Genomic DNA, 16320 nt, shown 5'->3' with positions numbered 1-16320 from the left:
TGGAAGAGCTGGTCTGCAGGACTGATGGACCACTTGCTGCCACGATGCCCAACTCAGCCCCAAGTTCCACTAGCTGATTTCAGAGAAGCCTGAAAACAGCATAATCGATGCCTGTGCTATTGGCAAAATACTGCACCACGTTCACTCAGCCTGCACAATCCTGACTGCAGTCAAGACAAAAGCAACGCCACTAACAGGGAAGGGAAGAAAAATACTTTCAACCGTATGTACCTATATATACACACTTATATATCCTTGCTCATTATTAGACCCTTAAAACTTCAAATAAGCCCCGAAATGCAGAAATATGGGTTATACTCCAATGAGAAAACTCACACTTGCTTTAAGTGCCATGCCAACAGCATCGTGGTAATGGAGGTGATGCAGTGCTGGCTTCAGCTACCTTGCTTTGGTGTGGCACGGTGGAAATGCCTGAGAAGAGAATGTGACCCGTGACAAACAACAGCATTCTTTTGGCTGTCTGATTCAATCTCGGAGTTCAGCGAGGGCTGTGTTCCCAAAGGATAACAAATAGACTACGAGGATCATATGCAGAGACAACACATGCTCTAATACATAGAGAAGTGCTGAGAGGCACACTTACAACATTTTCGCCCTTCTCCTTTTACTAAATGTTTGCATTTGCTTTGCTTTCCTGTATGCTGTTAACTTCTCGCACTGCTTATAAATGACATTATTAATATATAAGGATAATTGCTTTAAAGAGAAGCATGTATTTTTCCTTTACCTTTGCCTGTACTTTGCCAGCAGGCATTTGCAGGCTCTGGAGCATGCTGTACACGCAAATATTTGTGTCGATCTACTTCAATCCACAGACAGAATGTAGCTAGGAGACAGACTATTTATCTTCCCTGCTCTTACCTTTCACTGTGCTTCAAACAAGGTTGTTTCTTAAGGTGTAAGGGACATTGACAGACCCCCCACTTGTTTTATGAGCACCATGAAGCAACCTCCCGAGCTAACCAGCGTGGGGGGCACTTCTGACACAGGGGCTCTGGGCAGGCGGGCTTTGCCCCTCTGCTGCCTGCCCGTTTCCTGAGGTGAACGTACAGCCAGCGTTCGGAGTGCATTTGATTCCTTCCTGTATGGTTTTCTTTGTAGCATTTGAGTTTCCATGGCATCACGGCGACGGACCCTGTTTTACTGAAAGGCATGGGCTATGCGTTTTACTATGTTGTGGTTGAGCCCGAATATTTCGTAGATTTCACAGCCACCACTTCTACAGCTGCGGCCTGAATCCTCAGCAGGCGCAGATCAGCCTTGCTCCATGCTGGGCTAAGCTGATGCCTGCCGAGGATCTGCCCTTCAAGCTTTGTGTTTATATTACACACGCATGCACACACAGAGGGTGCCCTGTGTTTAAAGTGTACACCTGCCTCCTTATCTATACAGTGCACCTGATACAACACGTGTGATCACGTTCAGAGGCACGTGCTCATCGGTGTGGGGAGCAAGAGGGAATTCCTGCTGGAAGGATGCGTCTCTGCTGCGTTTGCCGAACTGCCGTGTCTGGGTGAGGGTGGCTTGCACCACGAGGCATAGGAGGGACAAACCAACAGGGCAGGCAGAGCATCCTAGTATGTGCCTCAGGGATGTCCAAAATCAGGGTGGGAAAGCGGCTTCCCTTTTGCAGCTTTTGGAGGCTTTTTCCTATGCGAGGGATTTGCTGCAGGCATTCATGGCACAAAGTACAGTCAACACTGAAATTAAAATCAGTACTTCTGTGGGCCATACAGCTAGACCAGTAGGTAGGCAGCGCAGAAATGAATTCCCTGGAGGGTTTAAGTGGAATTAATCATCAAGCTCCCTTACAAGTACTCAGCTCTGCTAGCTTTAGTGGCAGCTACAAACCCAAACCACGTTTCAGCTTTCACACCAAATTCCTCTTGCTCTTTTGGTTCGGGCCTTTCATAATATCTAAACAAGTGCAAGAATTACTGCTTATTAATAAACCTACTGACACGCTGCCCACTACATTCAGCTATGGACACACGCCGTGCTCACATGACAACCTCACCAAGGTTACGACAGGTGAAAAGAGAAGCCTGCAGAACAGAGCCGCTGCGAGGGGAGGCATGAGGTCAAGTACGTGCACCTCACTTTTTTGTACCTGACTCCCTTTTAAAATGGGTCACGCCTTTTGCTGTAATGCTTTGTCTTCTACCTGACTAATGCAAGAACCTTTGGAAGAAGCCTGTCCTCTCCTGCTGTTGCACACTGTGCTCCAAGACAACTGTGTGTCCAAGGATCAAGCCTTGCAGAACAGGACACGGATGAGGAAAGCACATCTGAGGTGGAAAGGATGAGAAATACCCAAGGAGCAGACTGATTTCTGCCTGAAGAGATTACAGCAGGTACCCAAGGTTCACGTCAGAAGAGACTATCGCAGCAGTAAGGGAGTACATTTACTAGGAGCACTGAGGCGTAGTGGCAGCTGGGCAAGTCCACAGTGCAGAGAAGATGCAGGGCAAGCAATTAGCAGCACGGCGTTACCACCCTCAAGTGCAACCTTTTGCACCGAGTCAGCCTGCTGCGCCAGCTGAAATCCTAATAATGATACATAGATTCATCTGCACCAGCACACAGTAGTAGGGCACTGACCTGATTAAAGTACACAGCCCATGAAAGGGGAATGGAATTGGAAAAGGACAATCTTCATAACAATATGAAATCAAAAAGGAAAGGAGGAAAAGTCCGGTCATCCAAGGAAACGGGGAAGGAGTTGTTACTCTATGAGGAAATCAACCTGTAAAACAGATTCTTCCAAAGCATGAGAGCAATCAAGTGGTAAATATATCATAAATTAACTAAAAAGGTTCTCATTCATTTTTTCCCTAAGATTTTTAAGGAAAATAAAGAGTATCATTTTGCTTTAGCAATTCCAAGTTAAGATGTCAATAATGTGCAATTTTAAATTTACGTTTACAATGTTGTAAATTTAGATGCTGCTTCAGGTAGGAGATTACACTTATTGCTATACAATATTTTGTGGTCATTTAGGTCTGCATAAAATATATGCATGGTATTCTGTAAGAGCAGAATTTGTCTGCCTAACCCCCTTTTTGGCCTCCCAGAGAGAACCTGAGGGCATGAAGAGACCGTGAAGTTGTTTTGAGAGAGTTCTCATAAAACATGGGCATTTAGAAAGCAAAACAAATTACTGGGAGTAATAACAAAGGCTCTAATTGAGGCAAACAACTTGTTCTCATTGAGAAATACTGCTGTCAATGCTCTGAACTATCTGCCTCAGAGTGACGTTGTCACTGCACCGCGCTGAATCTCCAGCAAAACTTCAGACAATGCTGCAGCGGAGATGCACTCCAGCACAGCGATGCCATGCCACGCCATGCTATGCCACGCAGAAAAGACAACACCTTCTTTGCAGAAAGCCTAGCTTTCTTTCCTGTTGTCAGGTGCTGTGAAGTAGTGAATATGAACTAAAGTGCTTTGCTTGAGCGGTGCTCTACCTTTGAGTGCAGGTTGCCAGCTGGAGCCATGCGGGAAGGAAAATCCAAGTACCTTTTGGGTAGTTTTAGTGGCACTAAGTTACAATGACCTCCAAACTGTGTATCGCTACGGCTTGACAAAGAGAAAAAAGGAAAAGGATCACCTGTACACTACTAGAGAAATGTCCCAGCTGTTCGGTTAGAGTTCAAAGTTTTACTGGAGTGAATTTATGACTGCTTATTATTTAACTTAGTCTAGGATCATAATTAAAGATGGTACTCTAAGGCGAATTCCCACTGATGGGAAACGGCATCATTTGAGACTCCAGCAAAGAGTAATCAGACACCTTTGGGGAAGTAATCAGGCATCTGTGAAAGAAAACTCTGATGTCAAGAGCCCCTCACATGGGATGCTTGTTTAAGTGTTGTGAGGCTTGCAGCACGTTTAATGAGGCAGAAAGGTTAAAGGTTTTTTCTTTCAGAGTTAAAAAACATAAAGAAACATTTGATAATCCTAATCAGGAGCAAAATAAAACGGGCAAATATTGTTGCACTTGGAGTACATCCTGAAGCAAGGAAATGAAACACCTTTTCTTCCTAAGCTTCCATGCCTACACTCTCACCGAAGCAGGTAATGTTTTGTAAATATCTCTCTCCTTGATGGGACAACATATGAAAGTAGTAAAGAACATGCAGAGTCAGGTCCTTGAACTGGATAGACTTTTATGTAAGAATTCTGTTTATGTGTCTCCTAAGAGCGATGTACACTATTAAACTGATAACTAATTAGCAATAACTCTAGCAGAGCTGCTTGAACGCTGCCTGTGAAAAGCCAGGAACACAATACGTGACGGGACAGAGCAACACAGTCCTAAGCCACAGAAGACAGGCCAGGTAAGAAAGGAGACAATTTTAACAGAGAAGGTCATGTGCAAAAACCCCAACGCTGCCACTGCCTGTTACTTGCAGTATTGGCGAGTATTTTACAAACACACTCCTGGTTTAATAAGTCTGTACAGAGAAGTACAGAGAACCCACAAATTTGCAAAACTTTATATAAGATGGCACTGTAACACCGGTGAGTCCTCTTGTTAAATTTTACAGGCCTGACGATCTGTATTATTTAACAGCATAGTTCACTGTATGTCTTGAAGCTCTAAAAGTTTAACCTTCTTAAAAGACATTGTTGCATGGTGGTTTATTATCGATCCACCAACTGCTACTATTATATAGCTGAACTGTGCACATCCTGAAAGGTACATCTCAGAAATAATATATTTAAAGGTGATCCGTATGGTTTCTTGAAACAGCTCCAGGGTCAACTTCGGAATTAAGTTCTGTTCCTAGGCTCTGATTCAGCAAAGGTCTTACACATATGCTTTTAGTCCAGGCATACCAGCAGTCCTCATGAGAACTGTTTTAAATCGGCTTTTGCCAACAGGAGGAAGGAATGAGATAAAGGAACCAAAGAAAACTCCTCTTGCTAAGTACTAACACAAAAGGAAAACTGGAGTTTCCACTCTCAAGTGAAAAATAAGTCCTCTACAGCATTTAAAATCAACTAAAACATTTTCCCCATCTTGTATTCTGGTTATTGTAAACACTGCCACTTCCCCTTATTGCCTCTTTAAAATTAAAAAAAAAAAAAAAAAAAAAAAAAAGGAAACAGAGGAGAGTAACCACAAAAGAAAAGACATAACATTCACATTAGCTAACAAACAGGATCCAAATTCACTGACAGTTTTTGGTTGACTTAAAACAACTTTTCCCAGAAGACATTTTATTTACCAAATGCTACCACTTACAGGGCTTTTCTAAAGAAATACTCCGAGGACTTGCATAAAGTGAGAAATAGTTTTCCTCCAGGGTATCTACAGGTTATGCCACTGGTCACGGTTCTGTGACCTGAGATAGCTTTGATAGCTCGGAGAAAAGCCATTCCTGTTTGCTGCCAAAACATTCAGATACCACGCTTCTCAATGGACAGCCGCAGAGCTGCATCGCTTTGTGCTGAGCTGAAACTCGCCATTCACCGGGGAATTCTGAAAATTATGCTGAACATTATGCAAATTGTTCTGGGCACGTTTTCCTCCAAACTAAGGAAGGCTTACATAACAAACGCTGCGCCGTTTTCTAGATTAGCAATACTGCCCACAGACTTAATAGTGTGTGACAGAAGAAACAAATTGCAAAAATTCACACCGACAAACAAATCCAAACTTCCCCTCCAGAGCTGAAGACCATCACAAACCATACCACCTTGCAGCAAGTAAAAGACGCATTTTCATGACCTTGCCTTCTTCCACAACACACAGATTGAAGCACAGGGAGAGCGTCCAGGAGCCAACATGTGACAGGCATTGGTCACATTGCTTAATGCCATGGAAAGAAAGCACTGAGACGCGACCATGAGGTGTGCAGAAGAATCTGCATAAAATAAATTTGTTATGCTAACCCTACGCTCTTATATTTGTATGCTAGACTGTCTGGCTGAGAGGCACTCTGTGCATCCAGCTTCTCAGTACTTTTGCATGAATGACACTATATAAAGAGGTACTGTATTTACTAGCTGAATAAACAATAGGTTTTGCTTTCACTCAAGTATTATGACTTCAACTCATTTTATTTATATGTCAGTAGTTCAGAATGTGCAGTAGACCAGGCACATCATCACTGTTCACCTTTGTCAAAGAAGGGGCCAGAAACATCCACGTTGTTATACCTCTAGAACAGCTATAACTGATCCCTGTAACCTTTGGAGGATACGCTACAATCCATTTTGTGTTAGTAACACTGCAGCAACCTATTTATTTTTAAGTTTGTGAAAAAAAATGCACCTATTTTCAGTGTCCCCTGGTGTGCACACAACCCAAAAAGTGACAAGTTGACAGAGCTGGTACAAAAAGACTGGCTGCCCAGCCATTAGCCTCCTACAGCAAAAGCTCGAGGGAAAAAAAAAAAAAATCACTGACTTCAGCATTGTCCCTGCCATTAGATGGCATGCTGAACGCTGTCACATCACTGGAAGAGGGGATACACACGGCTCCTACCTAAGAGTCTCTGATGAGCACGTTGCAAGCTCAAACTCACAGGCGGGCATGAGCACAGAGCATTACAGTACCTGGACATGTTGGGGGAGGACCCAGAGAGAACTTTCTGTGGAAACCACTCCACAAGCGTGTAAGATGTTAAGCACCCAGGTACGAAGCTATCCAAATGTGGACTAGTGTTTATGAAGCTCTCTTGATCCAGTGGGTTGGCTCACATCATGTTAGCTAAACCACGTGTACTTGTCTGAATCTGGGTCTTAGAGTCCATAAGGAGCAAAGTTCATGAGAATCTTTCCAGTTACTTCCAGTGCCCCTTCAATATCAACCTTTCCAAGTTCAAGATCAGCCCATTAACTACAGACCTTAGTGTTTGTAATGCCCTTAATTGTGAGTTTGAGATCTTTACTGTGGGGGTGAAAATCACCCAGAACATTTTTTTAATCTTAAAAACCTCCCAGTGAGGTGAGGAATATTCAGCGGCATGTGGCCAAAACAGTAAAACCTTGAATATTATACCACATGTACCAGAGGGTACCTTGGCTGCACTCAAAATAATAACTAGAGAGTTTTGTCACTTTCAACATAACGTAACCTATTAACTTTCATCACTGTTCTGGGTAGGTAACAAGTACACAGGATATAACTGAAGAAATAAATATTGACACGTGTTGCTGTTAAAACACTGATTGAAAACTGTAGACCAGAGCATCAGAGCATAGCAGGGTCTCTTCATTCCCAAGATCTCCTTCTCACTTCTGATGTAAATTTTCCGTCCCAAGGCTGCCTTTAATGTACACGAGGTTTGTGTACGTGTATATTATATATATAAAAATAAGCACGCTCACAGAGTAATGAGCCCTGAGAAATACACTCTTTCAGCACTCTCGTGGGAGGGTGAGGCTGCTGAACGCAGCTGTTTTCATGATTCACATCTCAAACTACGCTCTATGTGCCTGGCCAGGTGAAAATGCCAGGTACGCAAGGGCAGATTGTAAATCTGCTTAGTTGTTTCCTTCTGGCAAACTGCCCCCTCTTCTTTTACCTTTACTCAGGACTGGTTAAGCACCAAGCACTTTTCAAGACTGAAGACTGGGAACTACGTGTCATTCCTCCTACCTATAAATTACACCAGTCAATAAAATAAAGGCAAATAAAGGTAGTAAATGATATTTATTTCTAGTCTTATTTTAACCAGTACACAATTCTCTCAGAATTTTTGATGTGCTCCTCTAGTCAAGGCTGTCTGTGCCAACGCAACAACTGCAGCCTCCCTCCCACCCCCCTCCATCCAGCTCATTATCCAGTGTCTGACAGAAGCGAGCACCAGCTGCTCTACAAAAAGGCACATGAAACACTTCAGCAAGACATTATAAAATCACCTGTCTATAAGGAGGAGGGTTTTTTTTCCCAGTCACCATTACCAAAAGATTGAGACAAACTTTTAATTAAAAGCTCGGCAGTTCTTCAGTACTCCTGTTACTTGTAAAAATGAAAACCATGACCACATCCGGATACCCTACTTCCATTCAAACACCCAATGAGTCACTGCTAACGGGGCCAAAATTTTACTGCTGACCCTTTTCGTTAGCACTTCCCATTTGTCAGGCATCTCTAAGGCCCTACAGCCAGTTGGCAGAAACAGGGACATCAGCAGTTTGGGACTTGCAGATTCTGGGGCTTTATCACCATGGTACCTCATGACAGTGAGTTTGACAGGTAACTGTAGGCACACACAGGATTAGTTAATTCATTAACAGATACCAACAAAGCATACCTGCATACACCGCATTATTTCTTGGCAGCTCGCAGCTATCCTCAACACGATTTAATGAGAAAGCAGACAAAAAAAATCTCTCATTAGTCAAGTGCAAAATTCATAAGCATAATCTACCTTTGGAAGCTTCTGTGCCGAGTGGATTTTCCAAGATGTCTGTCATATCTTGGCTCCAAGCATCCTTCACAGCAGACTTAGACACCTTCCTGTTGTTCAGGCTTTGCTGTGGTCGGAAGTTATTCCTCAGGTACTCCACGGACTTGACATGGTCTTGTTGCTCAGTGGTGAATATGGAGTAGAAAGCCTCCAGCTGACCACAGCCATCATGGCAGGGAAGAGAAAGGACATTAATTAGAAAACAATGTGGTGAAATCCGGGTGGCTGATAAGAAAGTAAAATAGCAGGAAGTGTTGATGCCAAGACTGATAAACCATGCGGGAAGTCGGGCTGCCCACTGAAATCACTGCCAACCGTCTTATCTCAGCACAGGGCTTATCCTGCCCAGCAGAAGAGAAGACCTTCGAGCAACTCACTGTTGTCTGTCATGGGCAAGGAAATGTTTGCCCTTTAGACCCCTCTGTCTGGATGGATTTCATGTGTGACAGCCACGCCAAACCCTCCTCATTGCTGGCACCGTTTTATTTCATAGTATCATGCCAAAAAATGTTTCCACCCCAAGACCCTCTCCAGGAGAGGGTGACGTTACCTTAGCTCTGAATCACGATGCCTAGCTGCCAGGCTGAGTGAGCTCCATGGCCAGCTCTTGCAGCACTGTTGCACAAAGGTCGCTGCAGTTGTCCCAGCTTTATGGGACCGGCACCCAAACCCCCGAGCTGACTTGCCCACGAGCAGGTCAGTAGCAGAGCAGCACAATCTGAGGGCTCCCTGCTCCAAGCACCCTGACCTCCCTACCAGCCACTGCTCCCTCTGGTACCTAACTACAGGGTGAGAAAAAATAACACAAAATGGTCACAGCGAGCACATATTCCTCTGGGAATAAGTTTCCTCAGTTGTGTTCAGATCTGAGCTATTTTTAATAAAACGTATTAACCTGTGAGAAAGAACTGTAATTGGAAAACTTTTCCATTAGTTTGTATCTCAGCATTTCCTAGAAGGAAATTTCTAGCAAACTAAGGTGAAAATATTTTCAGCTAATGTTGTTCTCACAGCTATCAAGGTCAGCATAGCATTTACAAATAGCTTGTTATCGTTCAGGTCAAGAACTAGAATCAGTTATGTCGCCGCTGGAAAGGTTGAAGAAGACAGAGCAAAGAAGGACTCACTGCTGATATTGTTTACAGCAATTACATAATATTGATAGTATGGATTTGGGGAATACAGAATGGCCCGTGACTTTAAAAAGGGACTTACACAACACTCATAGTTTAATAGGTCACTCTGAAAGCTACATACTTTTCATTAAGTGCATCTGCTCTAAAAGCTATGGAAATGAATGCAAGTCCTGAAACTTGCAACTGGGAAAAATTATCATTGTAGCCTCAGTTGATAGTGCTGATAACAATAATCAAAGGAAGCTGCAACGGAGCAGCTAAGCATCCTCTGCTGAACCAAGAGACACTCGCTATCGATATTTAATTTCCCTTCAAACCAGTAAACAGAAACTCCCTTCTGCTGCTGCTGCCATCCAGCTTGCCTGTTCTGCTGGGCTTGACGATTCTCGTTACTGGGTTGAAATTGGTAAAACTTCTCCAACCCCCAAGGCACGAGAGAGTCAATTTCTACACTTCTCATTTCAAAAGTCAGTCTCCCTGGAGCGGGGAGCTGTGCTGGGCTGGCCAATGGGAAATGTATGGGAACATTATCACTGCGAGCAGCACATGGACAACAGGAGGGAGAAGGGATAGACCTCGCAGTGCAGATCCTGAGTTTGGCAGATCTGTGCTCAAACACAAAGACGAGGGAACTGGGTCTCATAACAGGCAATCACTTCCAAGGTAACAGCACAACTCAGGCTTGTACGTTTTCAGTAGCAGCCTCCCCTTCTCCCTACCCTTACTGTACAAGCAGGAAGCTGATGCAGAGCGAGGGGAGGCGACCAGCAGGGAGGGCTGACAGCTGGTGACTGATTCCCGTCACAGGCAGGGTACCCAGGTGCCGCTTCCAGCCTTGTGTGCACTGATGGTAGGATTTGGATTAGACTTTTTCTGCATCTTAGATGAATGCCCTATTCTCTGGTTCTCAGCTGTAATCTTCTCTCTGATTCTTCAGAGAAATATCTTGAAAAATCTTGAAAACTATTTCCTAATTAGCACAAGGCAGTCAGAAGCAATGATAGATAGGCTAAAAAAAAAGGTGGGTAAAGGGACTATCATCTTATACTTTTTTCTTAACAAAGAAACCAGATGATCCTGCTAAGCCCTGTGCTCTCCCATGACATTCCATGTAGGCACTGACCACAACTCTGTAAATATTTACCTACCTTTTTCCCTTCATGCTCTAGAACCAGTTTTGATGAAGCCAACTAACAGGCCTTAAAGTTACTCCATAGAAGTTCATGAACTGGGTACCAACTGCTCCTTATCAAGTCAAGTCTCTAAGCTTACACTTCCATGACATTAATTGAATTTTTAAACTTTCAGTGAGAACTTTTAAAATATTTTCTTCTGCCATGCTACCTTGGGGAGGGATAATTGCATTTTAACAATTGCCAATTCAAATATGATTTTTAACCTTCCCCTTTTTATGTGTTGAAGTATATATAAGTCATTTCGACTTCATTTTTACTATAAAAATATTATCTACCACAAATGAGAAATTAATTGATCTATAGCTGGCAGGAAAAAAAGAGAAGAGTCACAGTCAAGGAGCTACGTTCATGCTCTTCAAGGAGTACAAGAGCTCCTGTTCAGAAGAACAAATGAAAAGCTGTTTTAAGACTGTTGTAGATAGAGAGAAACCTGATCTAAAATTCCAAGTCATGTAATTACAAACCATTAAAGCCTGATGCGCCCAGTTTTCTAAGGGCTGGATATATAAATGGCAATTAAAAATACTAAAACTGTTATAAGCACAATGAGATACTCTGAGGTATGCATTATGAGAGATAATGCCATGCTTTGCGTCATTGAATGCACTTAGCTTGACAATGCATCTACAGGGTGACACGGCTTGTCCTGTTTTGTTGTCTAATTATCGGGAGAGATGATGATGATGGAGCACTGAGAATAAAACAGAGAAGCCTCCACAAATGGACCACTTCAGTACTGTCCTTTTTACAGCAAGGTATTTTGCACAAAAGCAAGGATTTAATTGGAACAGCAACAAAGCTTAAACAATATCACTTTCCTCCTCTGGGATTACAGACTGCTTCATGGGGTTTGTGATAAAGAAGGTTAAACTGTGGCAATGGATTATACTGCACTGTTTCTGTTAGAGGAACAAATAATAATCATAGCAATGGCAGGGTGGCAGGCTCTTAAAATACACCCATCTAGAACTGCCAAGGGGAAGAATACTATTATTTATTCCACATGTGTTGTAGTATCAATGAAAGTCTGTCTACATACAGAATACCCAGCTCTTCAACCACACACACATTCATAAAGCAGCACAATGCCAAATTTTAAAGGCTTGGCTTGGCACAGTTATTGCTCTACAGCACAGGAAAGAAGCTCTGCCAGGATAAAGTACCTTTATACCACAATAGTGATAGCCATAATTGGTATTTAGCAGTTCATTTGCATTTGTTAAAACAGAAAAAGAAGAAAAAAGTCCATGACCCACTCGATGTGTATACAGGGTGGTATGCAGGGTATAAAACTGAGTGTGGGTCAGGCCTCACAGCCACCCAGGAGTAAACAGTAAAGTTATTGATGTAGTGAAAAGCTACAAGGGCTTGCAAGTATCCTGCAGGCAAGGACAGAATTCAAAATGATCTTGACAATCAGAGAAACAGACTGAAAAAAACAAAGGGTCCGATTCAACCGCGACCATGTGCAAAAAGTCCCACGCTTCAGCCAGAATCGTCGCCTGCGCGAACACATGATGTTCAGCAGCACTGCTAGAGAGTGCTCTGGAGAGAGCATCTAGCAAAAGGGTTCCTGCTGGCCACCAGCTGAACACGGGTAATAACATCGTGCTTTTGTGAAAAAGGTGAAGTAATACCAGCACAGGTGGCTCGACACATGCATCCTGCCACGTCCCTGAGCCTCAGGGGAGCCCAGCTGAAAGTGCTGAGACCTGAGCGTTTGAACAAGGCACTTCAAAAAAACATGAAAGGGTCCACAGGAGAAGCAATGGGATCTAGAAAACGTGAAAACAAGTCTGGAGTGGGGACACAGCAATTGCCTTCCGCCCTTTTGAAATCCTTGAGAACCAACATCTGTCAGTCACGACCATCCTGTGAACTACTCACTTAGGGTTTGCAGAGTTAATGTATTTAAGAACTTTGCTTTGGTAGCTCAAGACAGATGAATAAAGGAAAGACTAATTTCAGCAGGATCATTTTCTAAAGATGACAATCTTAAAATGTCAAAAATACTCTTAACTGGTAAACATTTGACTGCGTTTATCCATTACTTTATTGGGAACATTCTTCTCCAGACAAATCCCAGACATTGCATCTATTTGCATTAAAAGCTGCTATGTGCTAATTTTAAAGATTTGTGTACCAGCTCTCTAAGCACATAATGGCAGCTTTACTGTGTTACAAAAACAGTTAACCATGGAGAATTAATAGAAACACGTCTTTTCTAATGTAATTAGTTCAAATTACTAAATCTGAGCAGAACTGAAATCACTCACTTTACTTTGAAAAGAAAGTTTCAATTAAAAAGAATAAAAGGGAACTCCATGTAAATATTTACACCACAGCTTAATTTAATCTTAACAAAAACAATACCAAATAAATCATTGAAAGGAAACTAGGTTTCATGTTGTACTGTCTTCTTAAGACTGATGGCTCTTGCTCAGAAACAATATTACTGAAGAAAAAAAAAAATCACCAACACTTCCTTTTTTGTCAACAGAAACTTTTTTGTTCTCAAAATTAAAACATTGCGTTTTGAAAACACTGTCTGAAAGAGAGCAAATCAAGAGATTTCACAGACAAACTAAACACACCTGATGGTAAGAAATGGGAACAGGCTTCCGAAAAACAATCCACTCCACAATCTCGCTGCATGGAGGAGTCGTCAGGGAACCTGCGTAGCGGTAGTAACTCCCCAGCGATGCCGGCAGAAGGTCCCTCAGCACAAAGGGATCCAGAAAGGTCTCCTTCTCTGCGGGGGAAGATTGACAAGTAAAATTACACTTTTTTTTTTACGTGTCTTTAAAACAGACATCACATTGATAGGCAGCCTAGCAAGGTGTAATGGCAACAACATATTTTATCATATATATATATAATGAAGGATGGAAACACCCTATCTGTAAGAGTTGATGTGTTGATTATTATAAGAGCAGCCAAAATGCTAGTCAGTCCTATACTGCTCCTATTTAGAAGGCGTGCAGGTGTGAAATGCCCTTGTTATCCCACTGCTTTATGCTAGCACAGAAATAACACCGTATTCAGTGGCTTCAGCACTCAGTAAATTGCTCTTCAGCTTGATGGCAGTGAGTGTTTGTCAGAGCCTCGAAGGAACAAAGCTCGGTCCCAGCAGTCCCGCTTGTTGCTGCCTGACCAAAGAGCACCGGGTTGTGTGCCCGTCCCGTCCCCACCAGCAGGGAAAAGGGACACAGAAACGCAGTCAGTCCCTCTGTGGGCTGCCAAGATGGCCAAGGCAGTGGCCAGCCAAACATCTCCAGGAGCTACCAGAGTTGAACTGAGGGGAAGGGCAGCACAGCAGCAGGGCATCTCTAAAGCCAAGCTCCAGCTCAACGTGGTGCTCGGAGCAGCATCCAGACGGTGCCCGTATGGGATTGCCTGCACCCAGCCATACGGGCAATGACGGGGCTGCTGCTGGATGCAGTCGGCACAGCACCACAAACATGTCTCAGAGGTAAAAACACTCTTCCTCTTCCATCCAAGAAACTCCTTCCTGCGGTCCTGCAGGCTGGGGGATGAAGTCTTTCCTCCAAGAAGGCTCCTTGAACAGCCTGAAATGCAAACCTACGCACCGAAAGCATTTAGCTTCAAGTAACAGTGACAAGCTAGTAATATTTAACACTGTGAAGAAAAATAAATAAATGAAAGGAGGAAACAGCTGCAGGCAAGACAATTTCCCTGCCATCCCTGAGTATTTATCCTCTGCAATTTATGTTGACTCACAGGCTGAAGCTCCCTCTCAATCTGTGCAAAGGTGCTCACTGCCTCAGGGCATGCTGACACGCGAGGCTCTTCCATACATCACAATTCCTCACTTTCTATATTCTTCTTGCTCCAAACAAAAGTCTACCTTCACGTAGCAGAAACTCTTTTCTCTCTGTCTCACCAGAGCTGCTAAGCAAGCCTGTTCCCCCACCACAGGCTGGTGAAGCGGACAGGCTGATGACCAGCACACACATTGTCACGAAGTCAGAAGGAAATGAACATGGATGAGGTCTGCAAAATCAGCTTCCACAGATCCCACAGTTTTCTAGAAGTCTCGATCAAATCAAGAGGTTTGCCTATAGCTCTGAACAGCAGCCCGGTAAACAAGGGGATTGTTTTCCTCCACTGCTGCTGCAAGGTGCAAATATATGATGCTCTCCAGACGTCTTCTGTTCTTCTGCACGTTATCGGCAGGTGTGGAAAGTTTTTGTAGCCTTCGGTGTTCCAAAATATGAGTAAATCTATTAAAGTCAAAGTACACCACATTGCAACAGAATACTGTAATTTCTTCATTAACAATTTCTCTCCTTCTATTCCAAGCAGGTATGAAGGGCTTCTCAACCCACAAGAAGAAAACAAAGAGTAAAACACATTTTCCCTTCATAGCCTATCTTCAGAAAAGTGTGCTTAGATAATAAATAGTAAAATATATATGATTGGCCAAAGTTCAAAGAGAACTAATCAAGAAATCATAATCACAGCAAAAGGTCGTATTTAATTTGATTTCCAATTAAAAACTCATTGGCTTATTTTTATACAGGAAAAATTGGTTAGAAAAATTGCAAACTCAGTCACAGGAGTTGATTTTGAAATTTAGCAGGCATACAGCTCCAGAGCAAAATGACGTGTTTCTATTTAAGAAACTCTCTCTCCGTGGAAGTTGAGCACAGAGCGGACTGCTATGAATCTGAAAGAGTATTTGAACATGCAAACATCCTCTTCACATTAACAGCCAATGACTATAAATGAAATAGATGGGAGGTACAGGACATTTTGAAAAGAGCTTTCCCCTTGTATCCACTTTTATTGAAACATTTATGAAATAAGGCTTCAGTTACAATTAATTTAGCTATTTTTAACTTTTATAACCTTTTATTTAGAATGATGGAAACACTTAAGATGCTGGCTAAACATTCCCTGGAAATCCTAGAATACAGAGTATCCCTTTATCAAGGAATGACAGGAGAAAGGAGCTCATTTTACACTTTCAAGGATTTTTGTGCCATATGCTGACAATATTATATTTTAATAATTAATTGTTCATCAAAGGAAAAGATGAAGAACAGGGATGCTAAATTCAAAGTTATTCAAATTGCGAAAATGAATAATGCATGACTTTTATATTAAACACACACTGTATTAAGTAGTCTACATTTCATCCAACTCTGTCTTTCATTTTTAAACATTCTGAACTACAATATGAATAATCAACCAAGGGAAGCTTATTTAGACAGAGAAATACCTTATTTGAATGCAAACTGGAAGTATCCAACTATGATTAAATTTTGGTTATCAATTAGGAAGGTTTCTTTCCTAAGCGTTTGGAAAGTCATAGTCAGATATATGAAAAAGACTATTCATTGAGGAAAAAGTAGCTTTGCTAATACACAGTTTAAGTAGGACAGGGTGTACTCTATCTAATTTTTCATGGCTACAAGCAATGCTGTAAGTTTTTGTTAATGAATTCCAAAGATTAAAATAAAAACTACCTATAATTGGATTAAAATGACTATTAAAATAGATGATAATCAATTGATT

At 42.4% G+C, this 16320-nt stretch overlaps 1 protein-coding gene across 3 annotated transcripts in view; it reads right to left on the bottom strand.

Moving 5' to 3' along the window:
- Nucleotides 1-16320, bottom strand: part of PTPRG (protein tyrosine phosphatase receptor type G) — a 402944-nt gene that overhangs the window by 90239 nt on the left and 296385 nt on the right. For all 3 annotated transcript variants that reach the window (XM_040569169.1, XM_040569170.1, XM_040569171.1), the window contains 2 exons: nt 13374-13531; nt 8409-8601 (listed from right to left, as the gene is read on the bottom strand). In XM_040569169.1, coding sequence (XP_040425103.1) covers nt 8409-8601; nt 13374-13531 — 351 coding nt within the window. The remainder of the gene's footprint in view (nt 1-8408; nt 8602-13373; nt 13532-16320) is intronic.

Source organism: Cygnus olor, chromosome 10, assembly GCF_009769625.2.
Source record: "Cygnus olor isolate bCygOlo1 chromosome 10, bCygOlo1.pri.v2, whole genome shotgun sequence".
Lineage (NCBI taxonomy): Eukaryota > Metazoa > Chordata > Aves > Anseriformes > Anatidae > Cygnus > Cygnus olor.
The sequence above is the reverse complement of the archived record's forward strand: the minus strand, read 5'-3'. Positions and strand labels throughout refer to the sequence as shown.